We start from the raw sequence: 17,598 nt of genomic DNA on the forward strand, positions 1-17,598 counted from the left end.
TTTGTCAAGGACGAAGTATGTCAGGCAAATCTAATTTCCTTTCATATGGTTAACTGGCTTTGTGGCTAAAGAAGAAAAGTAGCTGTGGCATACTTTAAATTTGTAAGACTTTGACACTGTACTATCATATATTTGTAATAACTAGGAGAGTGAAATGCATTACAATATAAAAGCTATAACAATAAATAATATAATTTTAATTGAATCATGCATGAAATCAGCATGAGATGACTGCGCAACTGATATAAATAGCATGCTACGTAAAAAATTTCAGTTACTCATTGTCAGACAGGAGGGACATTTGCAGCAGGATGCTAAGAAGTCTGTCCTTTATCCACCTTTGTGGAGTATTTTTTTAGAAATTATTTCAGTGATTAAATAGGAAGAACACATTTATTGTTGGTAATGAATGAAGCTGAAAGAAACTGCAGGCATAGTAGGAGCAGATAACCTGCTCAATAAACTGCTCCAGTCTCAATAAACAGCTCAAGTCTTAACAAACTGGAGAGAAAGTCTGAAATGGGTAAACTGAAGTTCAGTAAAAAGAAGTCCATTTGGAAGAGAAACTTCACATGTACTGGGGCAATAGAATGGCAAAAGAAATATAATCTGGATTGCAAGCAGTATATGGCAACAATGGAATACCATTGCAGTGAAGTTAGATCTAATTCTGTAATGGGATGTAATGCTGGAAAAGAAGCAGGAAGTAATTATTCTGTTCTTTTGAGCACTGGTGAGACCTCATCTGAAAATGTGTATACAGTTGTGAACACCATGCTTTAAGAAAGATAGACAAATTGGAAAGGGACAAAAGGAGAGCAATAAGAATGATAGGAGTTTTAGAAAACATGACCTATGAGGAAGGCTTAAAGAACTGGGTTTGTTTAGTCTAGAAAGTACTAAGGGCGAGTCATAAGTCTTCTAATACGTAAAATGTTGTTGTAAAGAAGACGATGATCAATTGTGTTCCAGTGCCCACTGTAGAAAGACTAGGAGTGGTAAATTTAATTTATACCAAGAATAACTAGGTTAGCCATTTAAAAAACAAAACAAAACAAAAACAAACAAAAACAAAAAACATCTTTTTAACTATGTGTGTAACAAATCTTTAAGTCAAAAGAAACATGAACATTCTTTAATGTGGATGTAATAGAAACTCATTTCTTGGAAATTTTAAAGAACAGGTTAAACAAATATCTGTTGCACATGATAACAGCTTTACTTAATCTCGTGTTGGTGCTCTGAGCTTGGATGAGATGTTCTCCTGAAGTACTGCCATTCTTAAATTTCCACACTGTGAACAGTGGATTAACCTAGCAAATGTTTAATTGTAAGGCAAACAAATAGGAGTTTCATAGCAAAATCCTGGCTGAATAGTCTTTCTGAGAACAGCAAAGTCAATGATGAGTATGAGTGAACTCAAGTAATTGCTTTAGCTTATTTTTTTCAATAATAATAATAATAATAATTATTATTATTATTATTATTATTATTATTATTATCATTATTATTATTTACTGTGTTGTATTATTTAGCATTCCATACAGCACTTTTTTTTTTTTAATGGCAATTTGATTGCCATGTGCCATGCAAACCTGCATTTTCCATTCAATAGTGTATTAAACGTAAATTCTAGATACGTGGTTTTTGGTGACTATGATCCAGCCCACTGCTGATGGTGTGAAACCACAGAACAAATTGGGAAAATAATAAACTTGCAAATGATCACAGGACATTATTTATTTTGTAAGGAAAAAAGGATGTGGTGTTTATTGTAAGATAAATGCCATTTAATTTTGTACATGTTAGGGAAGGTTTTTGAAAGTTTTCTCAGAAATCCCAGAGAAGGAAGAGGCAGTTGAACATGCAAGGTTAATGTTGAAATATTTCCCATTTATGTGTATAATATTGGATTTTCTAACTTATGTTGCTACATTTATGTAAAGAAATACTTGTATGCTACAAGATATGGTGGTAAAAGTATGTGCATGTGTATTTTAATACATATTTTTAAGGAAGAATAAGATGTTTCACACTTACTGATGTAAAGCACTGTGACTCTATACCCCCTTTAAAGAGGGTGGTGTATCACCAGTCTCTTGGAAGAAAAATATACATATATACTACTGGAAACAGGAATACTTTTTTTGTGTGTTATTTGGTTCAGCTATTGATATTTTGTTTTTATGATCATGTTTTCATTATAATAGTTATTCAATATCATATCCGTCTACGTGCATTGTGCAGCATCATAGTTCTAGAATTAGAAATAGGGTCTCCAATTTCTCTTGAAGGAATTGGTTGTGCACTGTTCTCAGATATAATAGATGTAACAAGCTTTTTCTCTTTTTATGTGATTAGATCTGTCTGCTGCTAGGGAACAAAACCAGGTTTTCAACCACTTCTTGCCTCTATCCCCTCTTTTTTCACACTGCTGTTTAGAGAGAAGTATAAGTTGGAAATCCCTGCACCTTAAGTCTGGGGAAGATACGAAAACTTCATAAGCAGTAGGATGATTCTAACTCTCCTCTGCCCATACATATAGTCACGTTACAGGGAGTCACAATGTGTTCCCTAGTTATGTTGGTACATCTGATTTTTATTTGATACAAACAAATTTCCATGAAGTGAGTGCTGCTATATCAGTAACACTGCAATTTTAACCATTTTACTAGTCTTTAAAAAACTTGTAAAAAAAGATAATTTTGCAGTTTTGCACTACAAATTTAAATTTATTCTCTTCAGTTTGGGTTTGAGAGTTGGCAAACTTTCTTAAATTTCACCTGAAAATATTTTGGCAGTCAGTGGGTATCCTGGAGTGCGTGTGTAGTGTTCTTAGCAAGAACATGAGCTTAATTTAATAAACATTCTGTACTAGCTTCAGTTTCCAAGGGGTTGTAATATGTAGCCTGTTGTAGAGTGCATTACAGTAATCTAATCTGTATTTTTGCATCCAATATCTCTCTGAAACAGACAAAAAACATATCTAGATAAATTTCAACTTCTAGAAACCATCCTGCCCAATAGCCTAGACATCATCATGAAGCTTACTGTCCAACTTCCCAGCTCTCTTTACTTCTCACTTCTAAACGCTTACCCTTTTTCCTCAGTAACTTTTTCCCTGGGCCCCTTTTGCCAATGTCATCCTTCAGTTTTCTTCCTTGTATTGAAAATATTGTGGAGGAAGTGCCTGTCTGTATCACAAAAGTGAACATGCTCTTGAAGCGAAGTGATGTTACTGAAGAAAGTTGATAGAAATAGACACAATATTATTTCCTACCAAAGGTGCCTTTCTGTACTGCACTCCTTTTGTCTTTCTTGTCTTTTACTTTCAGAATTGTAACAAATAGAGAATGCTGTCTCAGAAACCACAAGCCTGGTCAAATTGAGACATCTCATTCCCTTTTGGTTTTGTAATCTCAGATTCCTTTCTGCCCCTCCAAATTTGTATACTATTCTGACTTTTAGGCTGATAGACCACAGTCACTCATATTCACTTACTATTAATTTCCCTTGGCATTTTACATTTCTTGTTATCTCTGAAGCATTCCTTAACTTATTGTCATGTGTGACACATCTCCAGCTCTAGAATGGTCTCCACATAAAAAAACAGCATTCTTTTGCTATCACCCAGGTCTTTATTGTTAAGATTCATAACATCTTTTCTATGTGGTTAAAAGGTCCTGAGTTCAAGTTGCTATTTGTGGACTACATGGTACAAAATGTACTTGATTATTTAAATTAAAAACAGGATCTCTCTATAAAAAAGGGAATTAGAAGAAGTTATGTAGGTAAGCTGGGACATTTATGTTTCTAGGCTATACTTCAGTTAGTTTGACAGCATTCTTAATATGAAGTTATATATTTGAGAGGCCATATGAAGAATTTGATTGTGTCCACACAGTGGAAGACTAAAGGTAAGACATCCAAAGAATTTTCATACTTTAGGACTTCATTGTCAATCCTGATGACTATATGAACTATCAAATCTTCTTACTGCTTAAAGAACTGGAGATTTTGAGAGACATAAAATGCAAGGTGTTTCTCATTTCATGAGTTTCCTGAATTCCAAAGATGTTGTTGAGTCAAAGTCGTATGCTTCACTTCATGATCACCAAGGCTACAAATTTATTTTAATTTTGTTTTATGATGACAGATGATATTGTCATAAAAAGGATTTAGATTTTGAGAAAGTATCAATATCATAAGCTGTGCTATAAAACTGTAAGATCTGTCTGCTTTCCAGAAAGTTGGCCCTGTTCTTAAAAGCTGTAATTGAGGATGGAATGTCACATGGTGGTGTATGCATGTAGCCTGTCCTTTTACATCTTTTTAATCCAGTCTGGCTGCACAGAGATTGTGTTCCTATCAAAAACATTTTTGATGGCACTTCTACAAGGCAGTGGTGGTTAGTAGTAGATAATTACAAACTCACAATCATATTTTCCATTATTCTGTTTTTCTGAAATCTCAGCAAAGAGGCCAAAAATATAGTTCAAGGTTTCCGAACTATCCTTTTATCAAAAGGAAAAGTCCTCCTCACTAAGACATTGATGCGGCAGTGTGTATCCATGAAGTTTCCGTTAATAACATTCTCCAGTAAGGAAGTCAACTTGTTTTTAAAGAACTGTCTATCTGATATCTGTCTTAGTATTAGATCCACATAGTTTTAAAAATCTTTTCTCGTTAATTTGAGAAAAGAAATTGAATGCAGTGATGCATGAAACTTTACAGTCTAACTGTTATAAAATGGTAGTGTACTACTTCGTTTTGCAAGTTTTAGAAGACCATGTGCTGTTAGACAGTGTTTATTGATTTGTGAAGTGGTGACTGATCTTGGAAACAGCTCATCAGCTGGAACTGCTAAATATTCTTGAAGTTGCTGAAAGAAGAAATGTGAAAAACACAGTACAGTTCAGATGAGTTTTTGTTTGAGGTGGATGACTTTGAAATCAGAGCCATAGGACAGTCGAATAATGATTGTTATTTTAGTGTCTGGATCCTGACTGGCAAATCACTGTATTGATCCATATATAATTTTAGGGGAAAAGAGTACATGCTACTTTGTTTATTTTGGCAGCCCTGGCTATTAGCACAATGCCTTATATTCTGTGGCAATACTGGAATGTTGCCAACCTTAAACTCCTGAATAGGCCCCAGGAATACTGAAACTGGGATTTGTCTTTAAAACAAAAACAAAACAAAACAAAATGCCCACAACTTTAGAAGGTGATCAAACATAACAACAGCAAAAGGTTATTTAGGTTATTTTAGCTTATTCAAATGACCATGATTATTTGAAAACTGTGAAATTCTTCACATTTCCTTAGACCATGAATAGAAAGTCCAATCTCAGCAGAAGTTCAGTGTGTATGGAAAACTGAAATATCATATTAGGAACGTTTCTGCAACATCAAAACTTTGTCTTTCAGTTGTTCGGGAAAGAAACAAAACTAAGGGGAAAACCCTAAAGTACCAGTGTTTTAGTGTATAAAAGAAGTGATATGATATAGCTGTTTAATGCAGTAAATCAGAATTATTGGCTCCTTCCCTGACCCAGATTTTGTTTAATATTCTGTGTTTCTTTATCCTGTATGTTTACACATTGTATTTGGGCAGGTGTGGGCTTGCTCTTGTCTGTTCACTAAGTGTACATGAGCTTGTTCTGCTGGTGCCTCAAGCTGCAAGGAAGCATGCAATTGCATTAGCACAGTGCTGAGCCTGCACTAAGCTCATTGGAGTCACATGGATTTATTTAATTTAGGAATCTGGGCAGGGCAAGGTTTGCTTGTCGGTACATTCAGTATAAACAATCCCAGGCATATCCACTCTAAATAACTAGCATCGTGCTGAATTAATTACTGCTTACAGATCTAAGAAGCGCTGTGCAAATTAGTCACGTAAATACTTTCACATTTTTAAGTATTTCCTCTAATTTTTCATCTTTGCTATGCATATTCTCCCTCTGGAACAAAGAACTTGTGATTCACATCACAGAGTGCTGAGACATGTTGAAGTGAATGTAATAAAATCCTATTTATATCCTGGTCACACTTAAAAAGTCAGTTCTCCTATTAAATTGTATGCAGTTATCATAGCTATATTGTTTATTATAAACACGTTCCTAAATGGCGAATGCGTTTCTTCTAATGAGGTTGTTGTTTTTGTTTAGAATTTCCCAGAACCAATAAGTCTTATCATATGCTCATTTCGACAGATACAAGATTTTTGCCTCTGATGTCTAGCAAGCTATTTCTATCTACTTTAACCTAAAAAGAAAAACAGAGTGTTTTTCCATAGAAACTTGCAGCCCAGATTATAAGGATAATGAGAGTGGTTTCAGACATAAATTTCTTTGTAGATTGCATCATACCTGTGATGGAGAAAAAGAAAGAGCCTTGAAATTTGAGTCTGCTCCAAGTTGGAATTTGTCTTTCAGGGCTTCTCTAGTTCTTAGTTTTGGTATATTACCATTTACAGTTACAAACGTTGTGTTCAAAGTTTCTTATGTTAGTTGTATAAAAGCCAATAGAAATGTGTAATATTTATGAATACTTTTGTTATTTCTACCTCTTAATTGTAATTATATTGTATCCAGATGATTTTTCAAACCTTTTAATCATATTAAATTCATAATTCGACTAAGAGGCCAGCTAAACTGGAGTAGTATTAAAAGTAACAAGTAGAATGTAGGTTTTGCCGTCTATGATACCTCCAGGAGATGGATTTTGTACATTGAAAAGTTATACCTCTCCTTTGCTTACAGAAATGAATTTATTTTATGTTTTGAGGTTTAATGAATGTGATATAATGTATACATACTGCTCAGTGTGTATATTTATATATATATCTATATTTATATGTTAACTTTGCAGTCTTTTCCACATATGGAAGAATTTTTTGAGATCATGTTTAGCTATAGAAACCTCTCCCCCTCACTTCCCCTGAATGTGTGTGTTAGAATATACAACACTTATATAGAGGTTTACATTTATCTTATATTTCTTACTAGAAAAATTAGCTGCCACCATCATAGTCTAAAATAGGTCTTTAGACCAGATGAGAGAGCCAAAAATGCATTTCTGGGAGACAGTAACTCGATAACAAAAGTTGCATATCTGGCACTGGTTACTTAAGTGAGCTAACATGTCACAGGCTCTCACTACAAAGGGGACCATAAATTTTTGCATTGCAAATCTGATTTCATGGACCACTTCTTGTAAGAAGCATTGGGTTTCTGCTTCATCTAGTGATAAAGCTTTAAAATGTATGAGTATCTGGTGAAACATCTTATTCATGTTAATGCTAGTCTGGGTGTTGTAAAGAAACCACCTTCTGCCTACCTGCATCACCAGTATCTATGTTTGACTGTAACCTAACTATATACAATTGGAACAAATGGTGAGATGGACTTTATGGTCATTCTCATAACTAGATGACGCACTAGTGACCAGGATGATGCTGTTGTGACCACTTCTGTTATGGTTAGGTTTGAAAATAGACCTGTGACATAAATCCATATTACTGAAGCAATTTTTAATATTTATTCAACTGTTTGAATATACAAATGAAACAAAATACAGAGCTTCGAAAATACTGCCCATTCATTTGAATGAATCCACTGTTAGTCTTTCTCCTTTCCACTTACAGGCTCACTGCTTCAAATCATTCATGCATAAAACTTTTCTGTAGTCAGTTGTTCCATACATGGAGAGTTTGTGAGATTAGTCCTCAGCTGTGTTTGCTCCTGTATGTTTCCAAGAAATTGAGTAGCAGATAAAAGTCTCTCTAAGCTCTAAAAGATTCTGATTTTTGGGTAAGTTCTTGAATTGAAAGAAATATTATTACTTAGCAGGTAGATTTCTGTGTCACAAATGGAAATTAATATTTGGAAATGTAATTGTTTGCTGTAAGTAGGACAGTTTCACAGTCCAGAGCCAGCAGTTACATGTTTAATGACCCATTAATAGCCACAGATAAGAAGAAGAGTAGGGTAAATCTATCATCAGAAAGTTAGTTCAAGAGATGAGCAGGTTATCACTGGATTTATTTAACTCAAGTTAAGACATTAATTCTTAGCATGCTGGCACATGAAAGGGAAATCTGATGAGCCTTGTCAGGAAGGGTCTTCTGTTTGTGGGAAGAGAGCCAGCAAAGCTTAACTCATAAAGTTTTAAATGTTGCCTGTGTTGCAAAAGTTTTTGTATAAAAGGAGATTAGGATTTTTGATTTTTTTAAATTTATTTTAAAAATTGATTTTATAAATATATTTGAATGCCATAAATGTGAAGGGGTGTGCAGTACTTCAGTTTCATTGACGTATTTTCTATCTGCTTCTTGAGTCAAATTCACTGTCTTCTCCACATCAGATAACCAAATTTTATACACCAGTGGGCCTCATAGTAATACAGAATTTTGCAGTCTTGGAGTACGTATACATTAGAGTTCTAGTTATGATCAAGATTACATATTTTGAGGAAAACTCTTGATTATTCCTACTTACTGCACTGTGGTTTGTAACCAGAAGCAGTTTTGGAGTGGACACGCTGAATTCCTTTTTGAAGAAGTTCATCTGAAAGATGCATTTCAGGAGGTCACCCACCATAGTTCAGTGCTAATGGGAATTCAGTCTTGGAGCAAAATTAATCCAGAATACCCCCCAAGATACATATATTGTAGAGATACCACTTTTCAGTACCAGTTGTATTTCTCTGTAGATCTGTTGTTATTGCAACACAACACTAAATATAACTTGTTGCAACCGTTCTGCATTCACTGGTAATAAAGGGTATGCTACGTGCAGAGTAGTTATGAATAGGCATAAAATTTCTGGCATCTGATATATTACAATTTGTTATCTACATGATCTAATCTACATGATCTAATTATCATGTAGATGATAATTACAGTTATCCTTTGTTTCTAACCTGCTATGTAATGTAGCCCATTTTATCTGAAGGCCAGTGTGGCAAATTTACTACTGAAACTGATGAACCATAAAGAACTGGAAGCTGAGAAATATACCTGCAAAACTTGTGTTGAGCTACACTTCTGTATTAAAACAAAAGACATCTTTACACAAGCTTTCAACACCTTTGTATAGTGCTTTCAAAGCACTGTTCTCTAAGTTCCTCATCTCGCTATTTTGAAGGCAGTTGAATTTTTGATGTTATGTTTTGTAGCAATTGGATAAGAACAGTAAATCCTATTTAGTGACAGGAGATGTTTTTTTTTAAGATGCTGAGCAAATACGATAAGTAGCACACAGAAAAGACTAGCAAAAGGATGGCACAAAAATCACAAAAGGATGGCACAAAATCAATGAATTAATAATCTATAAATAGTCCATTTGCAGTGGTTTTCACAGTATTTGAGAGTCTAAATTAAGTCTAAATTAAAGACTTGCATGTCATTTCTAAAAATACAAGGCAATCAATATCATAAATAGTTTGAATTCATAATAATTTTGCAATAATTATCAATTCAAATGGTATTTCTTGACTTTTCTTCCCTTTTTGAATGTCTTTAATTCAGATTTTGCTTTGCAGTTTCTGACATTGAGCTGCTATTCTTGATCTTATAAACCAATGAAAGATCCAAGTTTAAAAAGCAGTTAATGTACACAAACATTAATCAAAAAATGCTTGATTATAGTTTATTGTTTGAAATAGCCATAGATTAATGATTCTGTAGGATACACACTGATATGAAAGACTGAGCATTCTGCTGGAAACCTCTGATCCAATATTAATAAATGATAAGGCATAACTGCAGCTTTTATTTTGCCTCACAGTGCATCAAGACTGCAAAAATAGGTAAGGAATATAATTTGTTTCAGAACATCAGTGAAGAATTTTTTATTCTCCTACATTATCTGTTTCTGCTGAGGTACCAAACCTTAGCTTCTTGATATAATAGATTGTTTATTAAAACAGTGAATACTACAATCTTACTTCTTATGTGCCTTTTATCCAGAGCCTTTAGGTACTTGTGTATGTCCGTACAGAAAAATCTGTAAAAATCTGTAGCACTAAAATGGTTTATACCATTAAATATCCACTCCTGAAAATGTAACAGACAGAAGAATGACAAGGATAGTTGAGTCTTATAACTTCCATCCAATGCACTGGAAGGAAGTAGTGCAGGCTTGAGAACAACCTCTCTGCATAATGGCAGTAGTAAGTGATCAAAGAGTTTGTTTAATATTCCATGAAGATCTTATATTTGTGCATTTTAGCTTCTGTTATATTAAAAAAGTGACAGCATATACCATGAAATTATGGTGCTCTGCTTTGCTCTTTTTTTTTTTCTTTAATGAAAATGAAAGCTGACATTCTCTGATAGCTGTAGGAGTTTTATTTTTTACCTCAACTATAATCAAGCATTGAGTATTTTTAGGTCAGTGCATTAAATGGCACCAATATGTGACATAATTAACTAGACAATATGACGTGTTAGGTAGTAAAGCACACGATTATGAAAGGGTAGACTTTATTGATGGGGATGATAGGTTGGTGACATCTGCTTAGGTTAGTGGAAGTCTTAAAATTTGTCATCTATAAATAATTAGGATGTGAAATTGAAAATGAGGTAAGAGCAAGTTTTCAGGGGTAGGTATAAATCAAGTCAGAATGTTACGTAGATAAAAGTTTTTAAAACCTGACACTATGTTGAGGTTGGTCTTGGGTTGCATTTAGTATTAAGAATTTTAAATCAAGTGAGTGTTTGTTTTTTCTGTTCGGTTGTCCGTCAAAACAGATCACAGTGTTTAATTTTTTTAAATGATTTTATGAATCATTAAAATTGTAAAATTTGTAATAAGCTGTTTGTGTACAGAATAAGATCAGGGTGCAGAAATTCTCACTAAAACAGATGTGTGAAAAAAAAGGACGGAAGGGTATTTTTGTTAATTGTATATATTAAAGATGAAGTGGGTCATGATCATAATCTGGACCTGACCACTCAATAATTTCATCATTAAATCTGTAATTTGGGGGGAATTATTTTGAATACTGCTAATCATATCTTTTATAAATTATCTCAGTCTTGATATAAAAGCTTCATGATCCAGAACTGATGTGCTATTGAAAAATATGTACCACATTTCCAGTCTGTCCTATAGGTCTCTTTTTTTTTTTTTTTTTTTTCTGCTAGAGAAAAGAACTTTCTGCTTTTCTGTATCAGATCAGGGGTTCTGAAAGAAATAAATTTGGGATGAGAATAGGTATCTGCAGGTCCCCTTCCTTCTCCAGCGACACTCATTCTATATAGAGCTAATTTTACTGACACAGTATCTTGGGGAAAATAATCAAATGCTTTACAGAAATCTCAACATATTATTTCGAAGCACGTACCTTATCAAAAATACTCTTTGCGTAATTAAAGAAGGTAGAAAGTTATTTTGACAGGACCAGTACTCAATAAAACAACGTTGATGAACATTAACTGCATTCTAGTTTTTAATTTATTCCTTATTGTATGTGAGGATCAATGTCAAACTATATAGTCTGTAATTTCATGTAATACTCTAAAAGTATTTGACAAGGCTTGAATTGTCAACTCTTCTAAAACCCTGGCAAAAAGAGAGATCACACAGATAACTGAAGTGAAAATGAGTATTTGGCTATTTGAAGAATTGTAATACAGTAAACAGCAAAAGGGATGAACATAGAAGGGCTCATTTGGAAACATACTGAGTTGCCCATTTTTGTTGATTCCTGCTATTTTTAAAGGTATCACCAAAGATTAACCTAATGCATTTTGTTAGTGAAATAGGATCAAACTGCTCAGTGGAAAAGAAATCCTTCAGTCTTTGTTCAACCTTTACTCTGGCAAAACCCCTGTGAACTTCAAAGTCAATTCAATTAACATTAGTAGGTTCGAATAACAGTAAGTCCTGCAGAATTCAGGAGGAAGGACTCATATTTTCAGTGAGGCGAATCCAGCTCATTGGAAGTTTATCACAATCTGTCCCTTTTTTTCAAAAATAAGTTAGAATATTCAGGGCTTGCTGTGTCTTTGCTTTGTGTTGTAGTGTGCAGACCATATAACTAAGATGTGTTCAAAGTTAACTGTAAAAAATTTACCCACATTTCTTCCATGTTAAATGATAGCTAAGTTTATAGTGGACTGTCACATTTCTTTACTTAATTCAGCAATATGCAAGACATTTATCTTAACATCTGGTTTTTAATAACAGTTGACATCTGGGAGCTCTTTTTTATTCCAAGAATGGACTAGGAACAGTAGTGATACTGGCAGTGTATATTTTCAAGCTGAAATTCCTGTCTGTTTCAATCATAATTAATTACTACTCATTTTATTTAGTTTTTAGATTTAATTAAGTGCCAGCAATATGTTACACCAGCTAGCTCTCAAAGTTTTGAAACTACAGAATGTAATTTTTTGTTTCTAAAATATTAACGAGTGATTTCTGGGGATATCTAAAATGATAAGTTTTATTTGATTTTGAGCTGCTGAGTTAAATGAAAAACATGCTGTGCACCTCTGTTCTAGAAGCTTGATATCGCATCAGAATTTGGCACACTAGAATTACATAGTTATATGCATTGACATCTGTGTGTACATAGATAAAGCATCATTATAAAAAACGTAATCTTCAGTAAACATACCCAACGAAGGACATTTCATTCTCTTGATTTAGTTCATGTTTTTCATTTTGTTCTTTTTAACTTCAGATTTACAATGAATTTAAAAAATGCCCTTCTCCCTTGAGCATATCTACAGTAATATAATCTCTTTTAAAAAACAATTTCATAAAATTGTTATGATTTTTGTATTGCCATTAATGTTATTTAACATAAAAATTGCAAACAAATAAGTGATCTTAATGATTCAAAAATGGAATAAAGGACAGAATCTGACAATGTGTAGTGTTTAAGGTTCACTTAAAAGATAGATTTAATTGATACCATATTAGAAAAGTTTACTTCACTAACAACAGATTTTTCTGATTCTTCAGCAGTATCTTTGTCATTTAACCTAACAAAATGTAAGACAATTTGATTATAGTAATTACTTCTTTGTTTACTTATAAGGTTTAATCTATTTCTGCTGCCAGTGTTGGTTTGAATTGCATGCAATTAAAAAAAAATAATCTTTTAATATTTAATCTTATAATCTACTTCCTACACACTGTTTTAACTGGGTGGGAAAAATATTTACGTCATCGTTGGTTTTCGGTTGCTATAGATGCAGATTTTTGTGTATGTAACACAAACTTGTTCATTTGCTTTCGCTGGCTTACATTAAAAAAAAATCATGTTGTTAACAGGCAAGAACGGTGTATTTTATATTCACCAAAGTAACTAACCTTTTCTTTTTTCATTCCAATGCTAACATCTTCTCTGTGCATCTCCTAATGTCTGGCACACAGGATGATGAGGAGGGTATATGGGCATAGCCGTTCCTATAAACCAAAGTTCCAGTTTTATTTTGAGGGGTGAGAAACTCTCTTTTCTATCTTTTGAATTGCAGTCTAATTTGTATTATTTTAAACTGCATGGAGCTGTATGTTTCTTAACAGGTGTGTTTGTGAACCATGTGAAAATGTTTTTTTACCTATGCAATGAACAATGAGAAACTGTGTGTGACTGTTCAATGGTCTAAAGCTTGATTTTTTTCATACCCTACTGTGGCTAAAGATGTAGGTAGGTCTGAAAGTTTAAAAGAAGTGTATTTGTTTCTGTTTGTAACTGTCTAAACAATTCCTTGTGATCAATAGATAAGATTTGCTTTAAACTAGCATTAATCTTGTCTATCATCTCAAAAATCCTGTAGAAAGAAAACTGTAATATCTTTGCAGAATGAATATGAAAGGTTGATACTTAAGAGGATTTGACACAGATTATGGATACAGTTTTACTGGAATGTAGTTTATAGTATGCATGGAAAAAATATTAAGCTAAAATGTTTTTTTGAAATTTTAAGATAGGAGATAATGCTTAATAAGGAAAGTATAACCTTTCTGTGGATGGCTAGCATCCATGGATTAATTTGGCTGTGATATTTAAGAGTACTAAAGTGCAATTTATTTTGTTTAAGTCTCTTTCAATTATGAGTAAATACTCTATTGTGCATTTGTGTCAGTTACTGATCAGTGTTTATCCACTTTTTTTGGTGCTTGCTTTTGATGCTGTAGGTAATCTCAGATAGCTCATGATTACTCTGGTCTCTTAACACTGTTAACGACAGTGTAAAAGCATCAGGCCTGGTGCTTCACTCACAGAAAATGTTGCTCATGTCACTATCTTTTACTGGCACAATTCTATTTGCTATAGTGGGACCGTTCAGAGGAGAAAAATCTATTCACGTAAGTGAATATTAATAGCACTGCTGTGTTATTAAAGCTGTCATACTTTACTCTTTATATCGCTTTGGCCTCTGACACTCCAAGCTGAAGACTGCGTAATGTGTTTTGTTTCCAGTGATGTTATAAGCCATGTTTCAGGCCAGCCATTCTATATGACAGGAATAAAATCTCCAAAATCATTTTTTGTTCTTATTGCTAAAATTTTTCTTTTAAAGAAAACTTTTATATTCTTGCCGTTTAGGGTAGTTGCAAGATGATGCAAAATTATTGATATCCATGACAAATAATTTGCATTTTGTTTAAAAAAATTAAGCTGTTGAAGATTTCTGTCACAGGGAAGTTTAAGATCCCACAACTGTGAAATAAAATTATGATAATCGTGATACCATTAATGTTTAAAAGAAAGCAAGCTTGGTTTATCGGAGTATTGTTATAAACCTTTATATATATATATATATATACACATATGTACTTTCTGATTTGGCTTTAAATGTCATACTCATATAGACTGTATGTATAGATAACCTCTGAGTCTGGACGCTCGTGTTGTATGTGGAAACAGTACAGAAGGATGTGACTCATTCTATCTTTTTTTAGTTACTTTCTTCTTTTCTGAAAATAAGCAGCCTTAAAAAGAATCCGGAATTATTCTTTTTCACATAAAAATGTAAAAAAGGTTTGTGGGTTTTCTTAGTGTTGTGTTTTAAGTAATTAGCAAGTTCTGCTAACTGCAGCTGCATGATATTTTAATGGCAGTTTATGGTGTTATTTAAAAGTAATGTAATTTTCAGTTGTTTGTCAGCATCATTCTTCTGTTTGGGTGTGGAGAGCAAATTTTTGTTTATTTGCCAGGCCTATATATATTTCTAATTTAAAAACAGATGTTCCTTTCTGACTCTTTTGTTCAAATGCCAGCATAATTTATCTGGTATCATTATATACCAGACCCTCGACAAATACCTTGTTTGCACGTTTCTTTTCAAGTGGGGGAGCACTGCAGAGGTCGTGTAATCAGTAGCTGGTAGAAGGCAGAGCCTGTCCTCTGGACTGTGCTCATGGGTAGACCTGTCCTTGGAGGTAGAACAGCCATCACTCAGTGTGGGAATGGCTATCACAAGGCGAAAATTCACAGCATAGGCCTCCTTCCCCATTTGGAAAAAAATAATTTATAAGCCTTTCTGAAAATAGATATACTGAATTTCCTCATGTTCTCTGTTAAAATCTGTTGAGTGCACCTTTGTTAGAATTCAGCAAAGCTGAAACAAATGGATAAACGTTTCTATTTTGCACAAACCTTATAGCTAACAGCTTGATTTGGCTTTGTGAGCATAGGAGTTTGCATCTAGCTCAGCAGTGGGGGTTACTCAGGTATAACTGAGTTTCTTGGCTCTTGTATTCAGCCAGAGGAAAACTGGATTTAGCTCTCAGGAGTATTCTTTAGGAGTCCAAGTTATGACACAAACTGCTTTCCAGGTCTTTATTCCTGCTTTCTGATGCTTGAGCAGAGCAGGAGTTAAAAATGACTTGATTGTACAATAACTCTATGATACTTTCTGCCACAGAAAGTATCTGCCACAGACTAGAGCTTTGATCTGGTAAAGGAATTATAGCTCTGGATAATTAGATTATTTTATTTTTCCACTTGCAACTGACATTGACAGTCAAAAGGCTGGTAAAGTTGAATCTTGCAGATTCAATGGTCTTTGTAAAATACACATTTTTTATCATTTGTTTGCTTTCTACAAAGTCTGTTGTCACAACTTGCTATGCAATATTCTTTTTAGGATACATTTTACAATGCTATCGTTATAGACTGAAAGGAATAGTGCCTGACATTTAGTTTTGGAACACGAGAGATATATTTTATGTGGGAGAGGAAAACATAATTTTAACAATGATTTAATTTTAAAAATATTTGAATCAAAAGAATGTGGATTTCTAGAAATAACTCCTTCACCTTCTTTATAGTTCATATTTTTGCTATAATTTTAGTCACACATTTCAAATTATATATACTATGGATGCAGCAGTTCCATTATGACACACAGTGTGTCAAGATGTTTGTTTATGAACAAAAGTATATTCATGTTCTATTGGAGTCTCAAAACCACATTTATTTTGTTTAAAAAAAGTGTACAAAGTGTAAAATGATTTTTAAACTATCAAGAGGCAAAAAAATCTTGATTTTAGCTACAGAAGTGTAAAATAAACATTATGGTTTTGAAATGGTTTCCCTCTGAGATTCTTCATCTACTGAGTGAAAAGTCAGAGTATTTTTCTTATTAGAAGCTACAAAATATGAAAGTTGACAGCAAAATGAATGTTTCAGTTGGTTATGATCATGACCTTGTATTGTAAAAATTTAAAAAGATAGTACTATCCTGGAATTCTTGTAGTAGTAATGAGTACAGTCATTTCTCATTTGACAGTAGTTTGATGAAAATCTCAAAAATCATCATAATAATTAATTGATCACTCACTCTGAATTCATACTGGTATATCTGATAACAAAATTTTGATCATCCAAGAATATTTTATTAGCTGAAAAAAAAAAAGCGCACTAGAACATGACAGTGGAAATATATACAAATTTTTGTGATGTGATATATTAAAAAAAAAGAGAGAGAAGTACAGACATGAACTTAATGTGTTTTGGAAGTGATTCTAAATCACATCTTTACCTAGTATAAATCTTTTTATTTATATTCAAATGAACTATGCTGATGGCTGTATCAGACACTGTCATATTTTGATACTTAAGTGAGTACTCAGCTCACTTCTTGGGCCAAAAGAGCCCTGGAACAAAGCCAGTACCCTCCCCGTTCTCTGCCTCTAAGTGGTGCCAGGTAATTAATTCTATGCATTTTATATTGTGAAAATATATTCACAAGGCTTAAGATGTTATAATAGCAATAGAGAGAGATTTACTTGCAATGAGTATTCTACAACTCAGCTGTGAATTTCTCCGTCTCTTTTTTTGAATATGAGAAGTTGTGCTTTCATATGTGCTTTTATTTTTAGTTAGCTCTGAAGTAGCCCAGCAGTTGGACCTGATGATCTTTGAGGGTCCCTTTCAACTGAACTGTTCTGTAGTCTACTCTAGTCCTGTCTAGTCTAGTTTCCTTTTTTGTGGGGGGAAAAAAAAAATTGTATCCTTCCTTGTTAGAGACTTCCTTTGGGCAAGCTTTGCTCTGCTTGTTAAAAGAGTGCATAGAGCCTCTGCAGCCTTTGGATATTATTCTCCATCTGCTCTCACAGTAACCTCT

The 17,598-nt window shown here is 33.5% G+C and overlaps 1 protein-coding gene across 16 annotated transcripts in view; it reads left to right on the plus strand.

Annotated features, from left to right (window-relative positions):
- The window catches only part of ERC2 (ELKS/RAB6-interacting/CAST family member 2), a 511,348-nt gene that overhangs the window by 384,840 nt on the left and 108,910 nt on the right, over positions 1-17,598 (plus strand). For 3 of the 16 annotated variants that reach the window (XR_005822990.1, XR_005822991.1, XM_040568878.1), the window contains one exon: positions 13,397-13,462. The exons of the other annotated variants lie outside the window; for them this stretch is intronic. Coding sequence is in view for 1 of the 3 variants with exons in the window: in XM_040568878.1 (XP_040424812.1) it covers positions 13,397-13,423 (27 nt within the window). In the remaining 2 variants the exon portion in view is untranslated. The remainder of the gene's footprint in view (positions 1-13,396; positions 13,463-17,598) is intronic. 16 annotated transcript variants of the gene reach the window in all.

This window comes from Cygnus olor, chromosome 10 (assembly GCF_009769625.2).
Source record: "Cygnus olor isolate bCygOlo1 chromosome 10, bCygOlo1.pri.v2, whole genome shotgun sequence".
NCBI classification, from domain to species: Eukaryota; Metazoa; Chordata; class Aves; order Anseriformes; family Anatidae; genus Cygnus; species Cygnus olor.